We start from the raw sequence: 19051 nt of genomic DNA on the forward strand, positions 1-19051 counted from the left end.
ATTTGGCAAAACACTTTTGTACGCTTGTAAAAAATATTCCGAAAGTCCGAACTGGCATTCAGCCAAGAGGGCCAAAAATGTTTTGATGTTTCTTTGACAAATGAGTGTAGCCAACATAGGCTGGCTTCTTGGCTCGGCTAGTGGCCAAAAGTGGCAGCGAATGCGCTTTAAGCAACGTTCACATTGCTACGAGCCAAAATATTGTTGACTCGTCTTGAAACTTGTCGAATGTAAACCATGCAAACAAACTTTATTTTGATCAATGTAGTATATACACTAGAGTGACAGGAAAAAAATGACCCCTATCGGCCCATGCCTGAGTCGATTCCTAGTCCCATCAGGAGTACTTACTCCAAATTTGAAGCAAATCGGACAAGTCTAACTACCGGACCAACGTGCCTGAAGTTTGTATGGGATTTTTCGACAATTTACATGGAGAAAACCTACTAACTCGCATTTTCGCCGCTAGGTGGCACTGCATGCATCGTATTTACACTGTAAGTGAAAATAAGAAAGATCATTTAATTGCCAACAACTTTGTTGAAGACTGCTAGTGAATCCGGCTTTGTTAAAAGAAGTTATGAAACTTTTAACGAAGTGATGTCTGAGTCCGTTTTTCATGGGGCCTAGCAGTGCATGGTTGTGTATCAGTACATGATTCACACGAACTAAACATTTTTGTGAGATAATGGTTAGGTTTAGGTCAATAGTGTGTTCAGAAGATTTATAGTAAGTAATACGAGTTATGTTTTGGTTAGAAAATGTTAGTTCCACATTTCACCGCATAGAGGGCGCCAACACTAACTTTTCAACGGAAAGAGATAGAGATTAGGTGTTTTCCACAAAGTTGTAGAACATGCATTTTAAATAATTCTTCCGAACATCTCGATATTCTATCTCACTTCTATGAAAAGTTAGTGTTGGCGCCCGACAAAGTTGTAGGCAATTAAATGATCTTTCTTATTTTCACTTATAGTGATAATATGGTGGATACAATGCCACCTAGCGGCGAAAATGCGAGTTAGTGGGTTTTCTCCATGTAAATTGTCGAAAAATCCCATACAAACTTCAGGCACGTTGGTCCGGTAGCTAGACTTGTCCGATTTGCTTCAAATTTGGAGCAAGCACTCCTGGTGGGACTAGGAATCGACTCAGAGGTGGGCCGAATGCGTTTTCAAAAATTCATGGGCACTCTAATATACACTGTATATACTTATATTATACAGGTGTGGCTAAGATGGCACTTTTGTATTCGTAAGATGAATCTTACATGAGTGGTGTTAGTGATATCGGAATAAATCGACTTGCTTTCGTCATACCGTTCGTTCCGCTCCCATTGAATCGAGTGAACGCTACACTGAAGATAAAATTCTTAAGATTTTCATAAGTTACTACTTATGAACCTGCACAATTTTGATTCCATAGGACGCTTATGTATTTCATAAACAGTACATGAATTTCATAACTTTTTCTTATGGAATTTATAGGCGTGTGTTAAGATTATTTTAAGGAATAATATGGTGAAAATGCCTTAGTTCAATATAACATTTTTGGAGCTGGCATCAAATTAGCGCTCGTTTAAAAATAAGTGAAGAATAAAGGTAAGCGTTTGTTTTTGCTTATTGAACATAAAATTTTATTCATTATTTTTGTTTATATTTTGCAGCACCTCGGTCGGCAATCTTGTTACATGATAGAAGCTTAGCCATAGCCGATTCATAGTACTACTGAAACTATCAGGATTCTAAGCAGGATTTTTTCATACTGGAGAAATTAATATGTACGTAAACTTGATCTTATTATTGAATAAATATATGTCGAGCAAAACTAATTAAAATTGTGTTATTATATTTATTTATTGAACCAGCTGCATATGATATATTTATGAACCTCATAAAAATTCTTAATTAAATGTCATATTTGGGTTTAATGACTAGTATAAGTATATAGTATAGTATAAGCTATAAGAATGTCTTAATAAATTCATATATCCGACTAATGAAATTCGTTAATGACTCAATCGCCTACTTCCCCTCTAAATGATAAGCCAGACTTATGAATTCTGTACTTAATACTTGTGGCGCCAAGTCAAAAGTGGTTCTTATGGATTTCAATAGTATTTTTCCTCGGTGTATGACGTCGACCCGTTGTACTTCACACTTCTCGACAAACATATGATTACGGCCTAAAAGCCAACTGTCACAATCCACTTTGAATGGAAATTCCGGACAAACCGTTACACGCCAATCACAGATGTTGGTAGTAAACGAAAGAGAAAAGTTTTCTCTTTCATAAACTGTTGTGAACTGTGTTCGACTAGTAACGGTTTGTCTGGAATTTCCATTCAAAGTGGATTTTGACAGTTGGCTTTTAGGCCGTAATCATATGTTTGTCGAGACTTGTTCACAATTTTTTTGTTTCCGACATCAGCAAACTGTGTGATCTGCTACACTTATTTATATCACTTAGTATTTTGATGTGTTCAACCGGTTCTCAGGCCACAGGTGGTAAAATCTGTAGGATATAAACGAGTAGAAATGAAAAAAATATTAACTTATCGATTTTTGATGAGCAAGCCTTGATTGTTGTGACCGACAGCCAAGCTCCAGATTTTAAAAGGAAGTTGACGAGAACGGACGCAAATTATGTTTCACCATCTCCGGTCACGACAATGGCGCAAGAAACGCTCCCGAGTAAGTATGTTATTGCCCTGAACAAAAAAGCGAACTAGCCTGAACAACTTGTCGCGTGTTTTTTGGAGAAATTTGCCTCGAGCGGCAACTAATATTTTACTATCCGAAATTCTGTAAAATGGCGGTTGTGTCCCAGCCTCGAGTGGCTGATGCTTCCTCTGTGCGGGAATAATTTGGTCCTTAGTGGCTGTTTTCATAACTGATTCCTTCGTGTGGGAATGATTTGGTCTCGAGTGGTCAAATATATTACCGTTTTAAGTACGTCCTCAGAGTGGGCAGTTTTTTGTACATATTAGTGCAATTCTGGAGTGCTTTTGCCTCGAGTGGCATCATTCGAAAATTAAGCGAAATTAAGATTGTGTTCCTCCGAGTGGGAATTTTGCAAACATGTGAGTGCGTATAAATGATTTTAATATTTCCCTTGAGCGGGAATTCACCAGAGCAAAGAAATTGATAGACTGAATTGGCAATACCTATCCGTATCACAAGATTGTCATGGGTCGTTGCCATGGGTTCATTTTCTCGCGTACGCGGTGTGCGAAAGTAGCGAAAGAATGCACTTACTGTCTTCTTGTTTTGCAAAGGTGCTTGCTCTTGAGCTTCTGCACCGTACACAAGGTGTCGTGTTTTAGAAGCGAGATTAAATTGGTGTTAACCCATTCATGCCCATGTTGTTTGTGGACAACAACGTTTTAAAGCAACTATAACTTTTGATTGAGGCAAGATTTGCTCACAAAAACAAGTAAGGCTAGTAAATGTGACTATTGTCTTTCATTTGAGTACTAACAGTTACAAGGATCAGCTCTAGAACTCAAGTTATTGCAGCTAGTCTGATTGCATTCCATAGAAGCAGTGCTGCCAGGGACAGTTTGCGTTGACGACGAAAAATGAATATTTCATATATTTTCGTTATGTTGCAATATTATTGAAAACTGGCAAAACTTATCAATTTAGAGTGCCTTTGGCTACGTTTTCCACACAAGTGGGCTATTGTAAATATTCTAGGAGAATTGTATTGAGCATTGAAAGGTAAAAATTGAGCAGCTTCTAGCACTGCGAGGGAAGCACCTATCTTTATGAAAAATGGCTTTTCGTATTTCTTGACCCCACCGTTTTCAAGGAAAAATAGTTTTAAAACCCTGCATGCACTAGAAAAAAGTTGGGCATGAAAGGGTTAACCTTCATATCACGAGAGTACCTGTTCGTTGCTGTTGAAGATGGACCAGTAGAAGAAAAATGAAAGATTCAACATTTATACCTTCTAATAAAGGTTTTTAAGTGTATCGGAAATTTATGCCAGTGTGGAACTGATCTATGGTTGTGGCATTTGTATTGGGTTGGTGAAATAGGGGATTCTTTTATATTTGACAAACACAGGTCAAAAAAGGAGAAGTTTCAGCCCGATGCACGAACGAACGCAGTTACTTCTTTATAGATTAGTACTGCAAGAGAGAGATAGAAAACCGAACTATGCTGAGTGAGCATCGGTGATCAGTTGCCGAAATGGGATGAGGATCTCATTTGATGGTATGACGGATTGAAGGTTGGTCGCTCGATCAAACAAACTAAAGAGTTGTGAATAATGTGGAACTTATTATAAAAGAGTAAAGTGTAAAGGCCAGAGAGTAAAGATTGATAAGTAAAGAGTAAAGAATAAAAGGTAAGGGCCACAGAGTGAAGAGTATAGAATAAAGAGTAAACTCTATGGAGTAAAGAGTAAAAAACAGCTAAGAGTAAAGAGTAAAGCAAAGTCGGGGAAGTGTAGAGTAATGATAAAAAGTAAATTGTAAAAAATAGAGAGTAGAGTGTAAATTGAAAATATTTATTTATTATTGAAATGAGTAGTATGTACAATATAGAGCAAAGTATAAAGAGGTAAGTGTTAAAAGTAAAGGGGCAAGAGTAAAAAGTTAAGCGTAAAGCTTAACGAGTAGATAATAAAGAGTGAAGAGTAAATATGGGTAACGAGTAAAGATGAGTGAAGAATAATGACTAAAAAGTAAATAGTAGCTATGAGTAAAGTGTAAATGGTAAAGAGTTAAGAGTAAAGAGTAAAGGGCAGAGAGTAAAGAGCATAGAATTAAGTGTAAATGATAAAAAATAAAGAATAAAGAGTAAAGACTAAAGCAAAAAGTAAAAGGTGAATAATAAAAACTAAAAGTGAAGAGTATATATTAATGAAGAGAAAGGAGAATACAATGAGCATTACAACGTTAATATTAATGTTCAAATAATACTAAAACATGATGAGCGCAAAATCTGTATTATAAAATGAAAAGTGAAAGGCATTCAAATCAATTAGCAAACATCAAAAAATTTCATATGAAAATTGCTTGCATCGTTTATATTATTAAAATTTGTATCACTGTCACACAAAAACGTTATTAAACAGATGTTGCATCCTTAATTCACATTCACAAAAGGAGTTGAAGAGGAGGAAGATGTAGGATATAAGCGAGTAGAAATGAAAAAATATTAACTTATCGGTTTTTGATGAGCAAGCCTTGATTGTTGTCACAAACAGCCAAGCTCCAGATTTTGGAAGGAAGTTGATGAGAACGGACGCAAATTGTGTTTCAACAGCTCCGGTTACGACAACAGCGTTAGAATTTTATGGGGCAAAAGCGATGCCAAAAAAGCATGATTTTTCATATGTTGTTAGTAATTAATTATGCAATGCAACTTTCAAACGAAATTGTACTGTTCATGTGAACAGGCCTTAAGTATTGGAAACGTAGCTAGCGCCACTGACGTTTAGTGCCAGCTTCAGGCAACACGCGGTATTTACGGGGCTGCATTCAGCCAATTTATAGACAGCTGATGCCAGTGCAACAACTGCGCGAACGGTCTGAAGTTGGTTACACTTTGAGCGCCGCACCCAGTATATTTGAAAATGACACGCCTTGCACACCTATAAATAGCTCATTATGAAGTCCGGATCGAAGAATGGAGAATATGAAACAAAAAGGAATTTTTTTCACGAAACCGTTAGCAATAAGTTAAACTTGCACCACGTCATCTAGCTTGAATGTAGGGTAATGAGCCTATTTTCACTTGTTTCCTATTATGGCCCTTTCCATTTGAAGCCGTTGGTTTGAGCATAATCCGCCATATTTATTCAATTCATTGACCCAAATGGTAGCACAGACATAAGAACTCACGGATCGAGATTTCGTGGTGTTCAAACACGTGTTTTTTACCATTATTGTTACTATTGGCTTGTATTGATATTGATACTAAGTTAAAGCCATTCAATCGATTGTAGGCTGAGTAATTAACCCTTTCGTGCGCAACCTTTTTATATTGCATATAGAGTTCCAAAACTATTTTTCCCTGAAATCGATGGGGTCAAGAAACCCGAAAAAGCTTCTTTCATATAGATAAGTGTATCCTTTGTAGTGCTAGAAGCTGCGCAATTTTTACCTATTAATGCTCAATACATTTCTACTAGAATATTTATAATAGTCCAATAACGTGAAAAACGTAGTCGAAAATGGTTAAAAATGATAGGATTTATCAGTTTTCAACGTTATTGCAAATAAACGAAGTTATCTCAAAATATTATTTTTCGGCGTCAACGTAAACTGTCCCTGGCAGCACTGCTCCATCAGAATCCAATCAGATAAATTGAGTTCTACAAGATGACGACACGAATGAACTCATGGTGAATAAAGTTCATGTTTGACAATTCTCGGTGGTTTGTTTACCTTGTCAGTTGCGTGAGTGCGAGTGCAACGGGTGCTCATCTATTACATTCGAACTCACGTACCTTTCATGTAAACAAACCACCGAGAATTGTCAAACGAAGTTCATCCGGCTCATTTTGTGGGGTTACGTCGGTTGGTGTAAAACCTAATTGCAAAAACTTCATTTCTAGAACTAATACATGTAAGTGTTAGTGTTCAAATGAAAAGTGCTATTCACATTTATTAGCCTTAATTTTGTTTGGTGAACCAATTTTGCCTAAACCAAAAGTTATAGTTGTTCAAAAACGTTGCAGCTTATAAACAACATGGGCAGGAGAGGGCTAACAATGTAGTTCGACGCTATCCGCACTAGGGTCAAAACAGACTCATTACCATATGTATTGGCAGATACCTTGAAAGATTTGGAAAAACGAAAGAGATGGCAAAGCTTGAGCCACGAAACAGAGAACACAACGATTACTGATACCTTCAATATTAAACTTTGTACTGTATTGAGTAACTACAGCATATCTTCATTCGCACCTATCATGTGCGAGATTCGCACACAACTTAGCAAATCTCAGCCTATCTTGTTTTCACTGCTATAAAAATCAAAAATCGCTGTTTTTATCAGATCCACCGGACTTTGCTGTAGGGGAACTTGGGGTAATTTGGATACGCAACGATCTTAACCACTTGAATCAGCTGTCAGATAATCATTTGAAAACAACAACTTTTTGTATGTTTTGCTATTTAAAACGTTTCAGACATCGTTCATAAATTTCTGGATGCTATAACACTTATGTTATAACGGTGCATAATGTTTGAAAATAGAACGTTTTTCTATTAGACTAAAAAATCCATTCTCCATAAATTTTTTTTTTTTTTGGTATTTTTTTCGTAAACTAGGAAAATTGAACGGCCACTGGATCTTTGTTAAGTAAAATCAATAATAGTTACTAAAACTAGTTTCCAAACAACTTTTTACGTGGAAAAGATAATTATATTAAGCTTCTTGAGCTTCAAAACAGTTTCATTTCTCATGGTGTCAGTGTTACCTCTTGCTCCCCTAAGTTTATTTTGTATCCATCCGTAAACACAAACCGAATGAGAGCTATATGTATCCATAAATTTGCGTACTTTTCGGTCTCCCGCTTCCCTCTATTTTTGACCTTGTGCTTGACCGCGTATACCGAGAATCATGGACTTGCTCACGTACATACATTTTCTAGCATAATGTTTCTTTTTTCGCCGGTCAGTTGACCGCGGAATCTTATCTCAGCTTCGTCAGATAAAGTTCGATCAACTTTCGGCGGCGCAGTAGTAATTTCCATCCCACACAGAACAGAAATGGCAAGCAAATTTGTTCGCGTGCCAGTGCGATTGGCAACAACAAATTGCACCATTTCGAAGGCATTGGCCCGACAGCCACCGACGGTGCGTTTGTACTGCAGTGCCACCGGTCCATCCGGTCCCGTCAAGAGCTATGTGAAAACGTGGTGGACGACCAAACTGTGCACTTGGGCACTTGTCGGATCAATTCCGATCGGGTTGGTATACCCCAACCGGGTCACCGATGTCGTGCTAGCTACCACACTGGTAGCCCATCAGCAGCTGGGACTGTCGGCCATTGTAATGGATTACGTTAACCCTAGAGCCCTGGGCGGTTTGGCGAAAAAGTCCGCCCAAGGTACGGTTCTGATCTTGTCAGCTGCTACACTCGGGGGTTTGCTGCACTTAACGTTCAACGATATCGGGCTGAGCAATACGATTCGAAAGATTTGGACCGTGAAGCCGAAGGAGCAGAGAACTCAGTAGGCGTGGTGATAGTAATACGAACGGAAAGTGATGAATAGATGCGTTCTGTCGATGCGATTAGTTGTGAAATTTTATCGATGTGTAGAGAATTGGAGTACCTAGGTGCTTAATTTTTATTGTGTGTGTTGTTACTAAAATGTTCCTGTAAGAAGAAATGTTATGGAACATGATTAGTGATAAGTCTAGCTATATAAGGTGAATAAAGGCTGCATCAATCATCAGGGACTCGAGAATAACTTAAGGGTACTTTAGGAAAAATGTTTGATCATCTTGTTAGTGGCAAATCGATAAAATTTCATGATTAAGCAAGTTTCATCAATTTTAGATAGTTGTTTAGTTAAAGAAAGTTACTTTATTTACGAAGTGAAATAAATTCCATAGAATAAATTATATATTTTTATTTTGATAAGTTTTATCACATAAAGCCAGGAGATGCAGGTAGTTAGTGATGTTTTCCGTAGCAATTCGTAAACAGCACGTGACACTCGATAAGCACTTGGCGCTCTGACTAACATACACAGATGACATATAATTGAGTGTTGTGCCTATTGTAGCAGTTGAGCTTATTATTACCAAATGTCGCACCTCTTGGATTCGGACCAAACATATGAGATAATGACAATATCAATTTAGCTAAAAAATGGATAAGGTTAGAATTGGTTGACTTAAATGACACGTAAGGTTGTGTTCATTAAATATGAACATAGTTGTTCAGAACTATCGGCTAACCTCAACGTTTAAACTAAAATTTCCTTATTGAAATATTTGCTGGAAGTTCTGCTTCTAATAGCTGATATATACGATGTTTAGGTTTGTTTTAACTCTAGAACGTTGCACTGGGGTACAAATGTACCCCACGCCTTCTTTAGGGCCGTGTAAGAACGAGAATTCGGCATTTAGCGACCTAGGACCCTAACCATAATTCAATTTAGGCTGTGAACCCTTTGGTGAAATTTTTAACTTTTAGTTAAAATCTGACACTTCCAAATTTGACAGCTCGATGGTTAAAATTTTGCCCATGATGCAGAATCTTGTGCAGAATAAAAAGGTGGAAACATTTTCTGTACCTAATTGAGGTTGTCAATATTTTTTAATACAAAATTAAGGGATAAACATGGAAACGATAACGTGTTGTGTTAAGATTTGTTTGGGTTATTTCATGACCTTTTCGAGGTTATGACTGTCATACTTAATGTAATAAGAAAAAAACTAATTTTAAAATATCGACAATTGTCCACACCTCTACCAACTTGTGGTCATCGCAGCTGTCAGTTCTAAATAACTATACATATGTCAACTTTTGAAATGGTTCTCTCTCTCTCTCGGTTGAATTTTTCCATTCAAGAGAAAATAACTTTCGAACTGTCAAATTTTAACTAAAGGTTAAAAAATCGCCAAATGGTTCACAGCCTTAGAGTTCCTAGTAAGAGTAGGAAAAGATGGTATAGCCAGTTTGCTTATGGCCTTCGTGGAAGCTGGTGTCAAAGTTGGCGTGAGGTATATTTGTACCCCAGTGTACGGTTGCCGTTAGTGTTTCGTCAGGTTTCGTGCTGTCAGTGGAAATGTGATTCGTGACAACACCAGTTTAAATACTGGTTGTTTTACTACGGTAGTAACAATTAGTATTATATAATCGTTACGATTACGTTTATTTAATTATGTTAATTTAATTTTGGAGCGGAACAAAAAATCGTTCTTATTTTTGCTGATTTTTATTGTTTTATTGTTAATTTTTTATAGTTTTACAAAGCAAAGGCTCGCAAGTATAATTTGCGCACAATAACAGCTGTAACAGTAACATTGTTACCAATGTATTACCGATTTTTAAACTTTCACTCTTCAAAATAATTGCAGTTTTTCAAATATCAAAATTCAATTTTCTTCCGTATCAAGATCATTTAACTTTTAGAATCATTTGATTTTTTTCAAATCGGTTGAAAATTCGCAAAATTATAGTAATTTTTGTGAAAAAAGTCGAAACAGCGATTTTTTTCACTTTTTATTTTGTTCAAACTAAGTTATGTATCATTAATTCAATAAATTCCGTACTTTCACTTACACAGCTATTTTTGCAATTAAAAAACGAAGAAAATGGTGTACTATACATTTTTTTTATTTGCATTTTTACCTGCGAAAATTGCGATCAAACGCGTGGGGTACATTTGTACCCCAGTGCAACGTTCTAGGATGGAAAACGCAAGTGCTACGTTCGAGGGTTAATCAGGAGGTAAAAGTATAATGATTCGTTTTAGAAATATCGGTATTTTTCAGCACAACGGAGGGTAAGTCATTGCGTTGCAACCACGATTTTTTTTCGATAGGAGGAAACTTTGCACATCACTGACACGGCAATAGGATTAAAGCGGCAAAATTAGATGCACAGATTAGAACACAAAATGTCAAAATATACAAATTTCCAACACGAGACAAAATTCCGCGGAAAAAAATATTTTTTCCGTTGCGACGATGTTTTAGCAACCCAGAAAATCACTGACCACAAAAGTAAGCATTAATTGGACAAGGCTCTGGAAATGGCAACCACAGGCGAAATTTTTTTTATTAAATTTCGCATCAAACTGTTTGTTTTCCGTATGTATATAACCTCTAATATTAAAAAATAGGAATGGTGATCCCAGAAAAAAATCCAAGTTTGTCATTTATAAAAGTTTGTTGACGCTACTTGTATGGCCTGAAAATAATTAAAAGACCGTTATGAGATAAAAAGGTAAGCAAAATCCATATTTTCAGTTTTTTGCCTGGAACCACATTATTTTTCCCATCGTAGACAAATTTAAATTTGATGATATTACTTGGAAAATTGAGATGAATATGGATTATTGCTAGGGGCAGATCACTCTAAGAATGTATAATAAATTTGCATCAAATTGAAAAAAAAAAATTCATTCAATTTCCATTTTTGCATCAGCTTTGCACTGCCTCGCAGAAAAGTTTGTTTAACAAACGTCCTACGCTGATCCACTTTGTTCGACGTTTTGTTAAATGTAGGGCTAGTTTTTCTGTAGGGTTTTGACGTCTTACACGCAACGCAAACAACATAGCACGCAACGCAAAATACATTATGAATTTCTATTTTGATCGCTGATTTTTAAAAATGCATCACAAGTGATCTGCCCCTAGGATTATTGCTTATTTTTAGTTGTAAGGTAATGGAAACCAAATAACTTGTAACGTGACAGATCAAAAATTCGAAAAAGTTTTGTGGACCACACCAACAGCATGCATACAATGTCAAACCTGCATTTTTTCTTACTATTACTCTTGAATAAAAATTGTCTGCTTATTGAAACTATTGTGAAAGTTTTATTTATTTTTTAGAAAACACAGTTTATCTTATGTAACGTGACAGATTTTTTATGCTGTAAAGCAATTCCATCAAGTTTGATTCAATTACGTTAAGAATGGTGACCATCTTTGATTCTGATGAAACCTTTTACGTTTCTTCTATATGGGAGACTAAATATTTTACAATATTAAACAAACAATTTTTATTCAAGAGTAATATTTAAAAAGAGCGTATGAGATCTTGAATGCACTATTTTCAATATATATTGTTCGAAATTCGTTATTTGTGCAGCAAAACGATATGATAGCGAGTTTTAGGGAATTAATTCTTCTGTGTGAATATTTTTTGGCGAAATTTTTCAAATAATAAAATAAAATAATATTAAAAATTACAACAAAAATGTTAAAAATTCAAAAACATTGTTAAAAAAAACAAAACAGTAAAAATACAATTGCAGGAAAACAATGTCTTTTTTGTTAACGAAAGCTTAAAAACTGAAGAAACAGTAATTGCACTATTAGGAAGTTATTAGCAATTTTCCCACATGCACATCGCACACAATGTTCGCTCTTGTTCGGTGCTCATATTAAACCTACACTTCGTGTACGAACTCAAACACGCTATTTCGTACCTAAACACGTGCACATGCTCGCCTGCACAACCGAACCCCATGTATGTACACGGTGTGCGCACACGTAGGTTCCAGGCGAACCTATACATCGAGACGAAGTATGTTTGAGGTTGAACGCGTGCACGAAATTTTGCACACATGTACAAAATTGTCAATGTTCATGGGAAGTCTGGTTGTTAGTAAGAAAGCATTTTTAACTTCAAGTATTCTTCTAAATTTCTTAGTATTTGCCAGCCATAAATATAATTTTCTTATACAATATTAATTCTAAATATCATTTCGAAGCAAAATGCTCTCAAGAATTTTTTTTTGGAAATATTCTGATTTTTTTTCAACAAAAATATCTAAAAAAATGTCAAATACCAAACACAAAAACATAGCACGTTTAAAATTTAACTGCAAATAAAAAAAGTTTACAATTGTATCGTAGAGAAAATAACAATAAAAAGTTTTAACATATTGCAAAAATTCTTTTAATTTTTAATTTTTATTTAATTTTTTTCTTTAAATAATTTAGTTATAGAATGTATTTCAAAATGGTTTTTCAATTCAAAATGCTCATGAAAAATTGTCCTTCAAAATGCAGATGTTTTTAAGTTATTTTAGATTTTCTTACAACATAATGTTACTTCGTGAAACTACGACCTTTTCAAAAGTTATTCACGGTTTGTTCATCAAAACCAAAATGTTTTTCAAAATAAATATGAAATTTCCCGCTAATCCTCAGTTCCTAGATCCAGGATGATTTGTGTACGACTGTCTTGATATCCTTGCTTCAATAAAAATGCAGAACTGTAACGTAATAGATTCTGGTTGTAATGTGACAGATCATTGAGAATACTCCATGAAATCGAAAGCTTTTCTTCAGGAAAACTATATTTCAAACTCTTCCTTGTTTTCCAAGATTCAACTTTAAACCAACGACGTTGTTTAAACTGTGTTCATGCAAATTTGGGGGCCAACGGAACAGACTTTTTCTATTTAGTCAGGCAACCTCCAAACTAACTGCGAAAATTGTGTAACGTGACAGACGTATCAAAATGACAGTAAAGTGAAAACGGTTCATGATAGAAAAAAAAAACTTTCTGTAGAAAAAATGTGCGGTTTAGTGACCTTAATACTGTGCAGTTGTGATAGAATCTGGTTTTATCGTTTTTGCTGACTTATTTTATGAAATATGCGTAAAAATGTAACGTGACAGACAGAAGTCTTGACCATATGGACTATATAACAGCTTTCCAATGTTTGTAACCTTTACATGGGATTCACAAATGTTTATAAGCTTTATATCAGTTTTATGCAAGCGTTGAGAAAAAGAATTACGAACATTAAGCATTAAAATAGACGGTATATAGGTATAAGAAGCTAAACTTTAGAACCTAAAAACCCTTTAGTTGAAAGCCGTAAGCGGTAGTCAACGATACCGTTGAAATGCCGTTAATAGTTGACATTTCTGTTAATGTAAAACAATGAATTCCAAATCAAAACAAATATGATATGGCGCACTTTGTAAGCACAAGAAAAGCTTATGGGGTTCGGAGATTTGTCACAAACAAATTAACGGGGACCAATACTTTGAGTCATAAAATGATACGAAACTGCGATAAATAAATTTTAGTTTAGTGTAGTAAGGGAGGTAATTTGAGACATAAAATATTCCCAAAACCATGCTTCTGTTCGTCAGTGAGTTCGATTTAAGAACGATAAATATCATTCATATAACCAAATGTCCAAATGGATCAAACAGTAAGCGAACTGGAACAACTTAATCCCCATATCTTCTAGAAGCAGAAGTTCGAGCGTGGATCGTGCGCTGTACTGAAAAAAAAAATGAATCACGTGTGACAGATGGATCACGAAAGATAGAAAAAGACATAAAAACTTATTCCTCCATTTTCGTTTTGCTTTTTTTTTTTTTTCAACCAGTGGGTTCTACCAACTACACAAATTGTTTTGAGATTAATTCATACACGGTTAAATAAAACAACCTGCAGAAAAGTTCTTTTAACTTACTTTTGAGTTGTGCGTCGCTTTCGCACTTATTAGTGTTATCAAAAACAAAACGAGAGGTTCGACTCAGTCGAGGTCTTCCGTGGAGGAAGGTACTTTTGAGTTGTTTGGGGTGAACTCAAAATTAGGTAAATTCAACTTAAATTTGAGTATAAAAAACCTGTCAATGAGTTGTAATTTTTGCCGTGGTTAAATGGAAACTACCTTCAACACGGTTTACCTAATTTTAAGTTCCCCCACGATACCACGAGATTGAGTCAAAGGAACTCAATTTTAGGTAGTTTTTTGTTTCCGTGTAGGCGGCGCAGTGGAAAAGTGGGAGTAGGCTGTATATCAGCCGAATATATTGTCACAAAAGTGGCTTTTGAGCAGTACTCATGTACAATATGATTACTATAAGCTCAGCTACACTTGTTCTATACGCGAATATAGAACCGAATTGATGCCATTTTTTCGGTTTCGTGGTTACTTGGGGAATTTCTTCAACTACATTCGATTTTTACCAGAATTGAAATATGTTACAATAAGGAAGAACTATGGCAACAATTTATTTACAGTAATAACGTAAGGAATGCAGCTATTCGCAGTTTAAACAGAGACTATCAGACATAACACTCGAAAACAATGCTTCGCCTGCTTTAAAGGTCATTTTAAATATATTTGTAGTTGGTACAACGGCCGGATTTGAAATTATGGCGCCACTGACGTATAAACAAGCATATGAGCATAGACCTAAGACAAGACGTGACAATCGGCTTCTTATTTTTCCTTCGGCATTCTTCTTTTCGCACATTTTCACCCTGCCGAAATCTTCCGAACAGTGTTGCTGTTTTCTATTAATGAAAATATAGTCTTGTTAATTTATTTTATGCCGACAAAATTTTGCGTCTTTAATTCACTATATTGATGAAGGACACGTTTTTTCCATGTCATGGTTGTTTAGTAAGGTTTGACGAAGCCATTTTCTGAATAATTTTAGATTACAGTGTGATTTCTGTCTTATTTTTTGTTAAAGTTGATCAACCACGTATGCGGTAAATGCATGATAAATACTTGTTTCACTTTGCCGCGCAATTTCAGTTCAATTTAGTCGTTTTTACTTTTTTAACGATAATAATTTTATTTGTCAAAAGTAATGACAATCTTTTCCTATAAATATAGCAACACTGCAAAACATAATTTCGATATCCCTGCAGTAACATTACGTACGGTGCAAAACGTCAGAATTTACCAATCAGGAGCTGGAACATTCTGACATAAAATTGGAACAAAAATGGCCCCCCTTATTGTCACGTCTTGTCTTAGGCATAGACCACTAGTGAAAAATTGTTCCAAAGCCTGAGGGGTAACCCACCAGAAAATGAGTGATTAGGGCCGTGTATAAAAGGTGGAGCTGGTGTTCTGGAAAAATTGCCGGATCGATTTTTTTGAGGCAATTCCCTCATAAAATTCGCTATATTGAATCTATTGTGATTTCACACATGATTTTTTTTGCAATTTTTAGCAGCACTTAAAAATATCATGTGAAAACTTTTGAAATTCATGTGGCGTACATCAAAATTATAAAAGTTTGATACATAGAAATTCGTTTTATAGCAGATTTCACATCAAACGTATGTTTGTGACGATTACAATTTATATTTTTAGCATATTTTTGTGCCTATGCGAGATTGAGTCAAAAAAGCTCAATTTTTGGTAGTTTTTCGTATCCGCGTGTTTCAGGTTGGCTACCCTATCGATATAGATTAAAAAATTCCGCTGCATCAGCTTTTTTGGCAACGCTGACAGAAAATCTGACAGCACACAGAGAATAATGTCAACAAAACGCATTTTCGTCTGTCAATCAGTGCTTGTCTGAATAAAATTCGCGAAAAAGTGGTGTGCTTTTAAAGGTGCAGCTATTTTCATCTATTATCTGCCCGAATATCATCACTAAAACGTTTGGCGAACCGTGCACGCTGCACGATGGACGGATTCAGCTCGTGGCTGAATGGCAAACTGCGCGAGTTTAACACCGATGAGGGAATTTTCGGTTCCTACATTACGGGCATTCTGGAGGGTGATGAGAGCAACGATGAGAAAATCGAAGCTCTCGAAGGCATCCTGGCGGAGATCATTGTCAGTGTGTGACCGCTCGCCGGTACTTTACCGATATGTAGGTTTAATTAGTTTTTTGGTTTTGTTTCTTTCAAACGCAGGAGTCTGATCTGAATTCATTCATCAAAGAAATCTTGGACAAGTGGAAAATATGCCATTCGGTGGAACCGCTGGCAACTGGTCCTAGCTTAAAGCTTGACGTTGACGAGCAGCTAGCAAAACTGCTGGAAAACCAGAAACTAGCCAAAAAGGTCGAGCGGGAGTATACGGAGGAGGAACGACGGATCAAACAGCAGATTTTGTCGCAATATAGTCAGGTTTGAGTTCTGCTTGAAAAAATTGACATTGATTTTATTACTTAAACTTTTAGCTCTCTGAAAGCGATCACGAAGATGCAGAGGATGATCCGGGAGCCGGTGGGTCAGCCGGAGGTACGTCTTCTGAGGGTGGACTGACGCGAAATACCAATGCGGCCGATGTGGCCGCGCTGGTACGGGAGAAGCGCGAGCAATCAAAGCTAGAAAGTCAACAGAAGAAGGAAAAGGATCGGCTGGATCGCGAAAAACAGAAACAACTACGCGAAGAAAAGAAGGAAAAGCGTAAAACCGTCAAGGGAGAACGGCGCCGGTAGCGCCCTTGAAGGGTGAACCACGGAACTCAAATGTAAGCATGTTCTCATTTTAACTGTCATCCATAATGTATTAAACCTGCAAAGCCACCATCTCGAGTGCTCGAGGCGGAGATTGAAGCCAGCCTGATCGGCCCGTCGTGGTAACAGCAATTGCAGGCTTCGATTTTGCCTCGAATGATAGTTTGCAGCCAGTCACGTTGAAAATATTTTTTTTATTAACGATTTCTATCACAAGTCCTTGATTGATTTAGTAGGAATAGTACCAATAGGAACCCGGTATTGGTAGATTTTTCGCGAGCTCGTCGAAATAGATGTAGTCGTCTGGAGCGTACTCAGCGTAACTTGCATAATACTCTGGGTCGTAGTAATCATCGTACAGCTCCGAACCAGTTGGATAGATGAGTTTTAGCATGGATTGTATAGCAAATGGTGAGATGAACTTTTCAGCTTCTAGAACAAAATGATAAACTTGATTTTGGAATTCATAGTTTTTTGTACCTACTTGTCCTGGTGGCAACTGCTGTCTCAGACATCGACTTTACAGCACAAATTAACAAAATTATTATAGTTTGCGCATTCATAGCTGGTAGAACAGGTACAGTTGAGTGCTTGTCATATTGAGATTGGATGAATGCCATGGAGTTTTTTATGTGCCAGCGAGATAGCACAAATTAAAATGTAATTTAGGCTAGCGGAATAGATTGGACCAGTAATGATTCCCTTGTACTGATTGTGCTTTTTTGGGTACTCAAACCAGTTGTTTCCTGATTTTTCCTCAACTTTTCAACGTGCAAGAATATATGAGATTCTAACAACAATATTCAACGGTTAATAATGAGGGATACACATTTGTAGTCTGAGGAATAGATAAGGGTTGAAGCTGTTTCATTCGAGTTAAAAAGTACCAAAAACATTTGAAGGTTGGACATTGAGGATTTCGCTTGTAAGATGCTATCGATCAGGATTATTCCAACGATACCACACCCAATGAGATAGTTCCTTTAACGGTCGCGTCCCGCTCGGTCCTGAGTCCAAACGTACTCCTCAGCTTCACTAGATTTTGCTGTGTGTCTAGTGTGACCTCCACACTAGAGAAGGGTTAGGTTTGATTTAACTCGGGTTTGGGGTGGATTTTAAAGAGCTTTTGAGCAAACGTTTATGAGAGAACATTTTCCGTGTGCCGTGGGTTAAAAGGTGTTTCAAAACTTTAAGGCATTTTTAATGAATAATTTAACTAACGAATCGTTTTAAATCTTGAATGAGGAAGAAACGAGGACAACCGTACCGACCGTTTCAGTTTATAGGGGATTGGGATATATCGTTGGGAGTGACTTGGCTAAAAAGGTTAATGTCACTCCTTTGGTCCTTGGGGATGGGGCAGAGGAATTTACTCCTTGCCCTGGCTAATAAGCCTAAATTAAAGCGCCTTTACTTGCTCTGTACTCTGCCCTAACATTATTCATGCTTGCTAAAATAATCTATATTTGTGTTCTAACTCCATCTATCTATGCTTTGCCCTGACATTTTAATTGTAACGTAACTCACTCTAGCTCATTTGTCCGTTTTCTATGACAACTTACATTCAACCTAGTACGAATCTGTAGCCTCAACTGAGAACATACAAACCCGCTAGCCCGCGTAGCTAGTACAACTCGTTAAATTCCGCTTTACTAATTGCCTTTTCTCGTTTCTATTTTCCTATATCCCATCGACGCACGCTAACACCGAAATAAACAACTCAAAACGATACGTGAGACTGACTGGAGTGAACATATTACAATGGAAGTTGTAAAATTAGAAAGCGGCGCCGTTCTGGTAAGGCTGATACAACGGGATGGCCACTGTCTATTCTCAGCTATAATAAACGTACATAGCGATAACCACTACATATTAATATGTGATCTAAGGCGAAGAGTGATCCAGCACATGCGGAATAATCTAGCAAATTATCGCGAAATACTCATGGCACAAGTATTAGGATCAGAAACAACATATTTAAATAACAGCATGGATGAACAGCTCCGTGTGTTCCTAGATATCTTGGAAACACAGCAGAGTGGGGACGGGCGCCCACAATGGAATCATACGAGTCGCATACCGCCAGTCAACACGTAACAGGAACAACTCAATTATAAACCATTACGAAAGTGTAGTTCAGGTACTGAACACGAACAGAATGAA

The 19051-nt window shown here is 36.6% G+C and overlaps 2 protein-coding genes across 3 annotated transcripts; both read left to right on the plus strand.

Moving 5' to 3' along the window:
- Nucleotides 1-7729: 7729 nt before the first annotated feature.
- On the plus strand, nucleotides 7730-8197 carry LOC131694837 (succinate dehydrogenase [ubiquinone] cytochrome b small subunit, mitochondrial-like). Its single transcript, XM_058983346.1, has one exon. It carries the CDS (start codon nucleotides 7730-7732, stop codon nucleotides 8195-8197), a length of 468 nt encoding a protein of 155 aa, XP_058839329.1.
- A 7771-nt stretch (nucleotides 8198-15968) lies between these two features.
- On the plus strand, nucleotides 15969-17074 carry LOC131694836 (coiled-coil domain-containing protein 43-like). Of its 2 annotated transcripts, none has more exons than XM_058983343.1 (3): nucleotides 15969-16260; nucleotides 16341-16556; nucleotides 16610-17074. In XM_058983343.1, exons 1-3 carry the CDS (start codon nucleotides 16108-16110, stop codon nucleotides 16868-16870), a joined length of 630 nt encoding a protein of 209 aa, XP_058839326.1. In that variant the 5' UTR covers nucleotides 15969-16107; the 3' UTR covers nucleotides 16871-17074. The 2 variants fall into 2 exon arrangements, with proteins under 2 accessions (XP_058839326.1, XP_058839327.1); XM_058983344.1 differs by having other exon boundaries at nucleotides 16139-16264.
- Nucleotides 17075-19051: the final 1977 nt, after the last annotated feature.

Source organism: Topomyia yanbarensis, unplaced genomic scaffold (genome assembly GCF_030247195.1).
Source record: "Topomyia yanbarensis strain Yona2022 unplaced genomic scaffold, ASM3024719v1 HiC_scaffold_169, whole genome shotgun sequence".
In the NCBI taxonomy this organism is placed as follows: domain Eukaryota; kingdom Metazoa; phylum Arthropoda; class Insecta; order Diptera; family Culicidae; genus Topomyia; species Topomyia yanbarensis.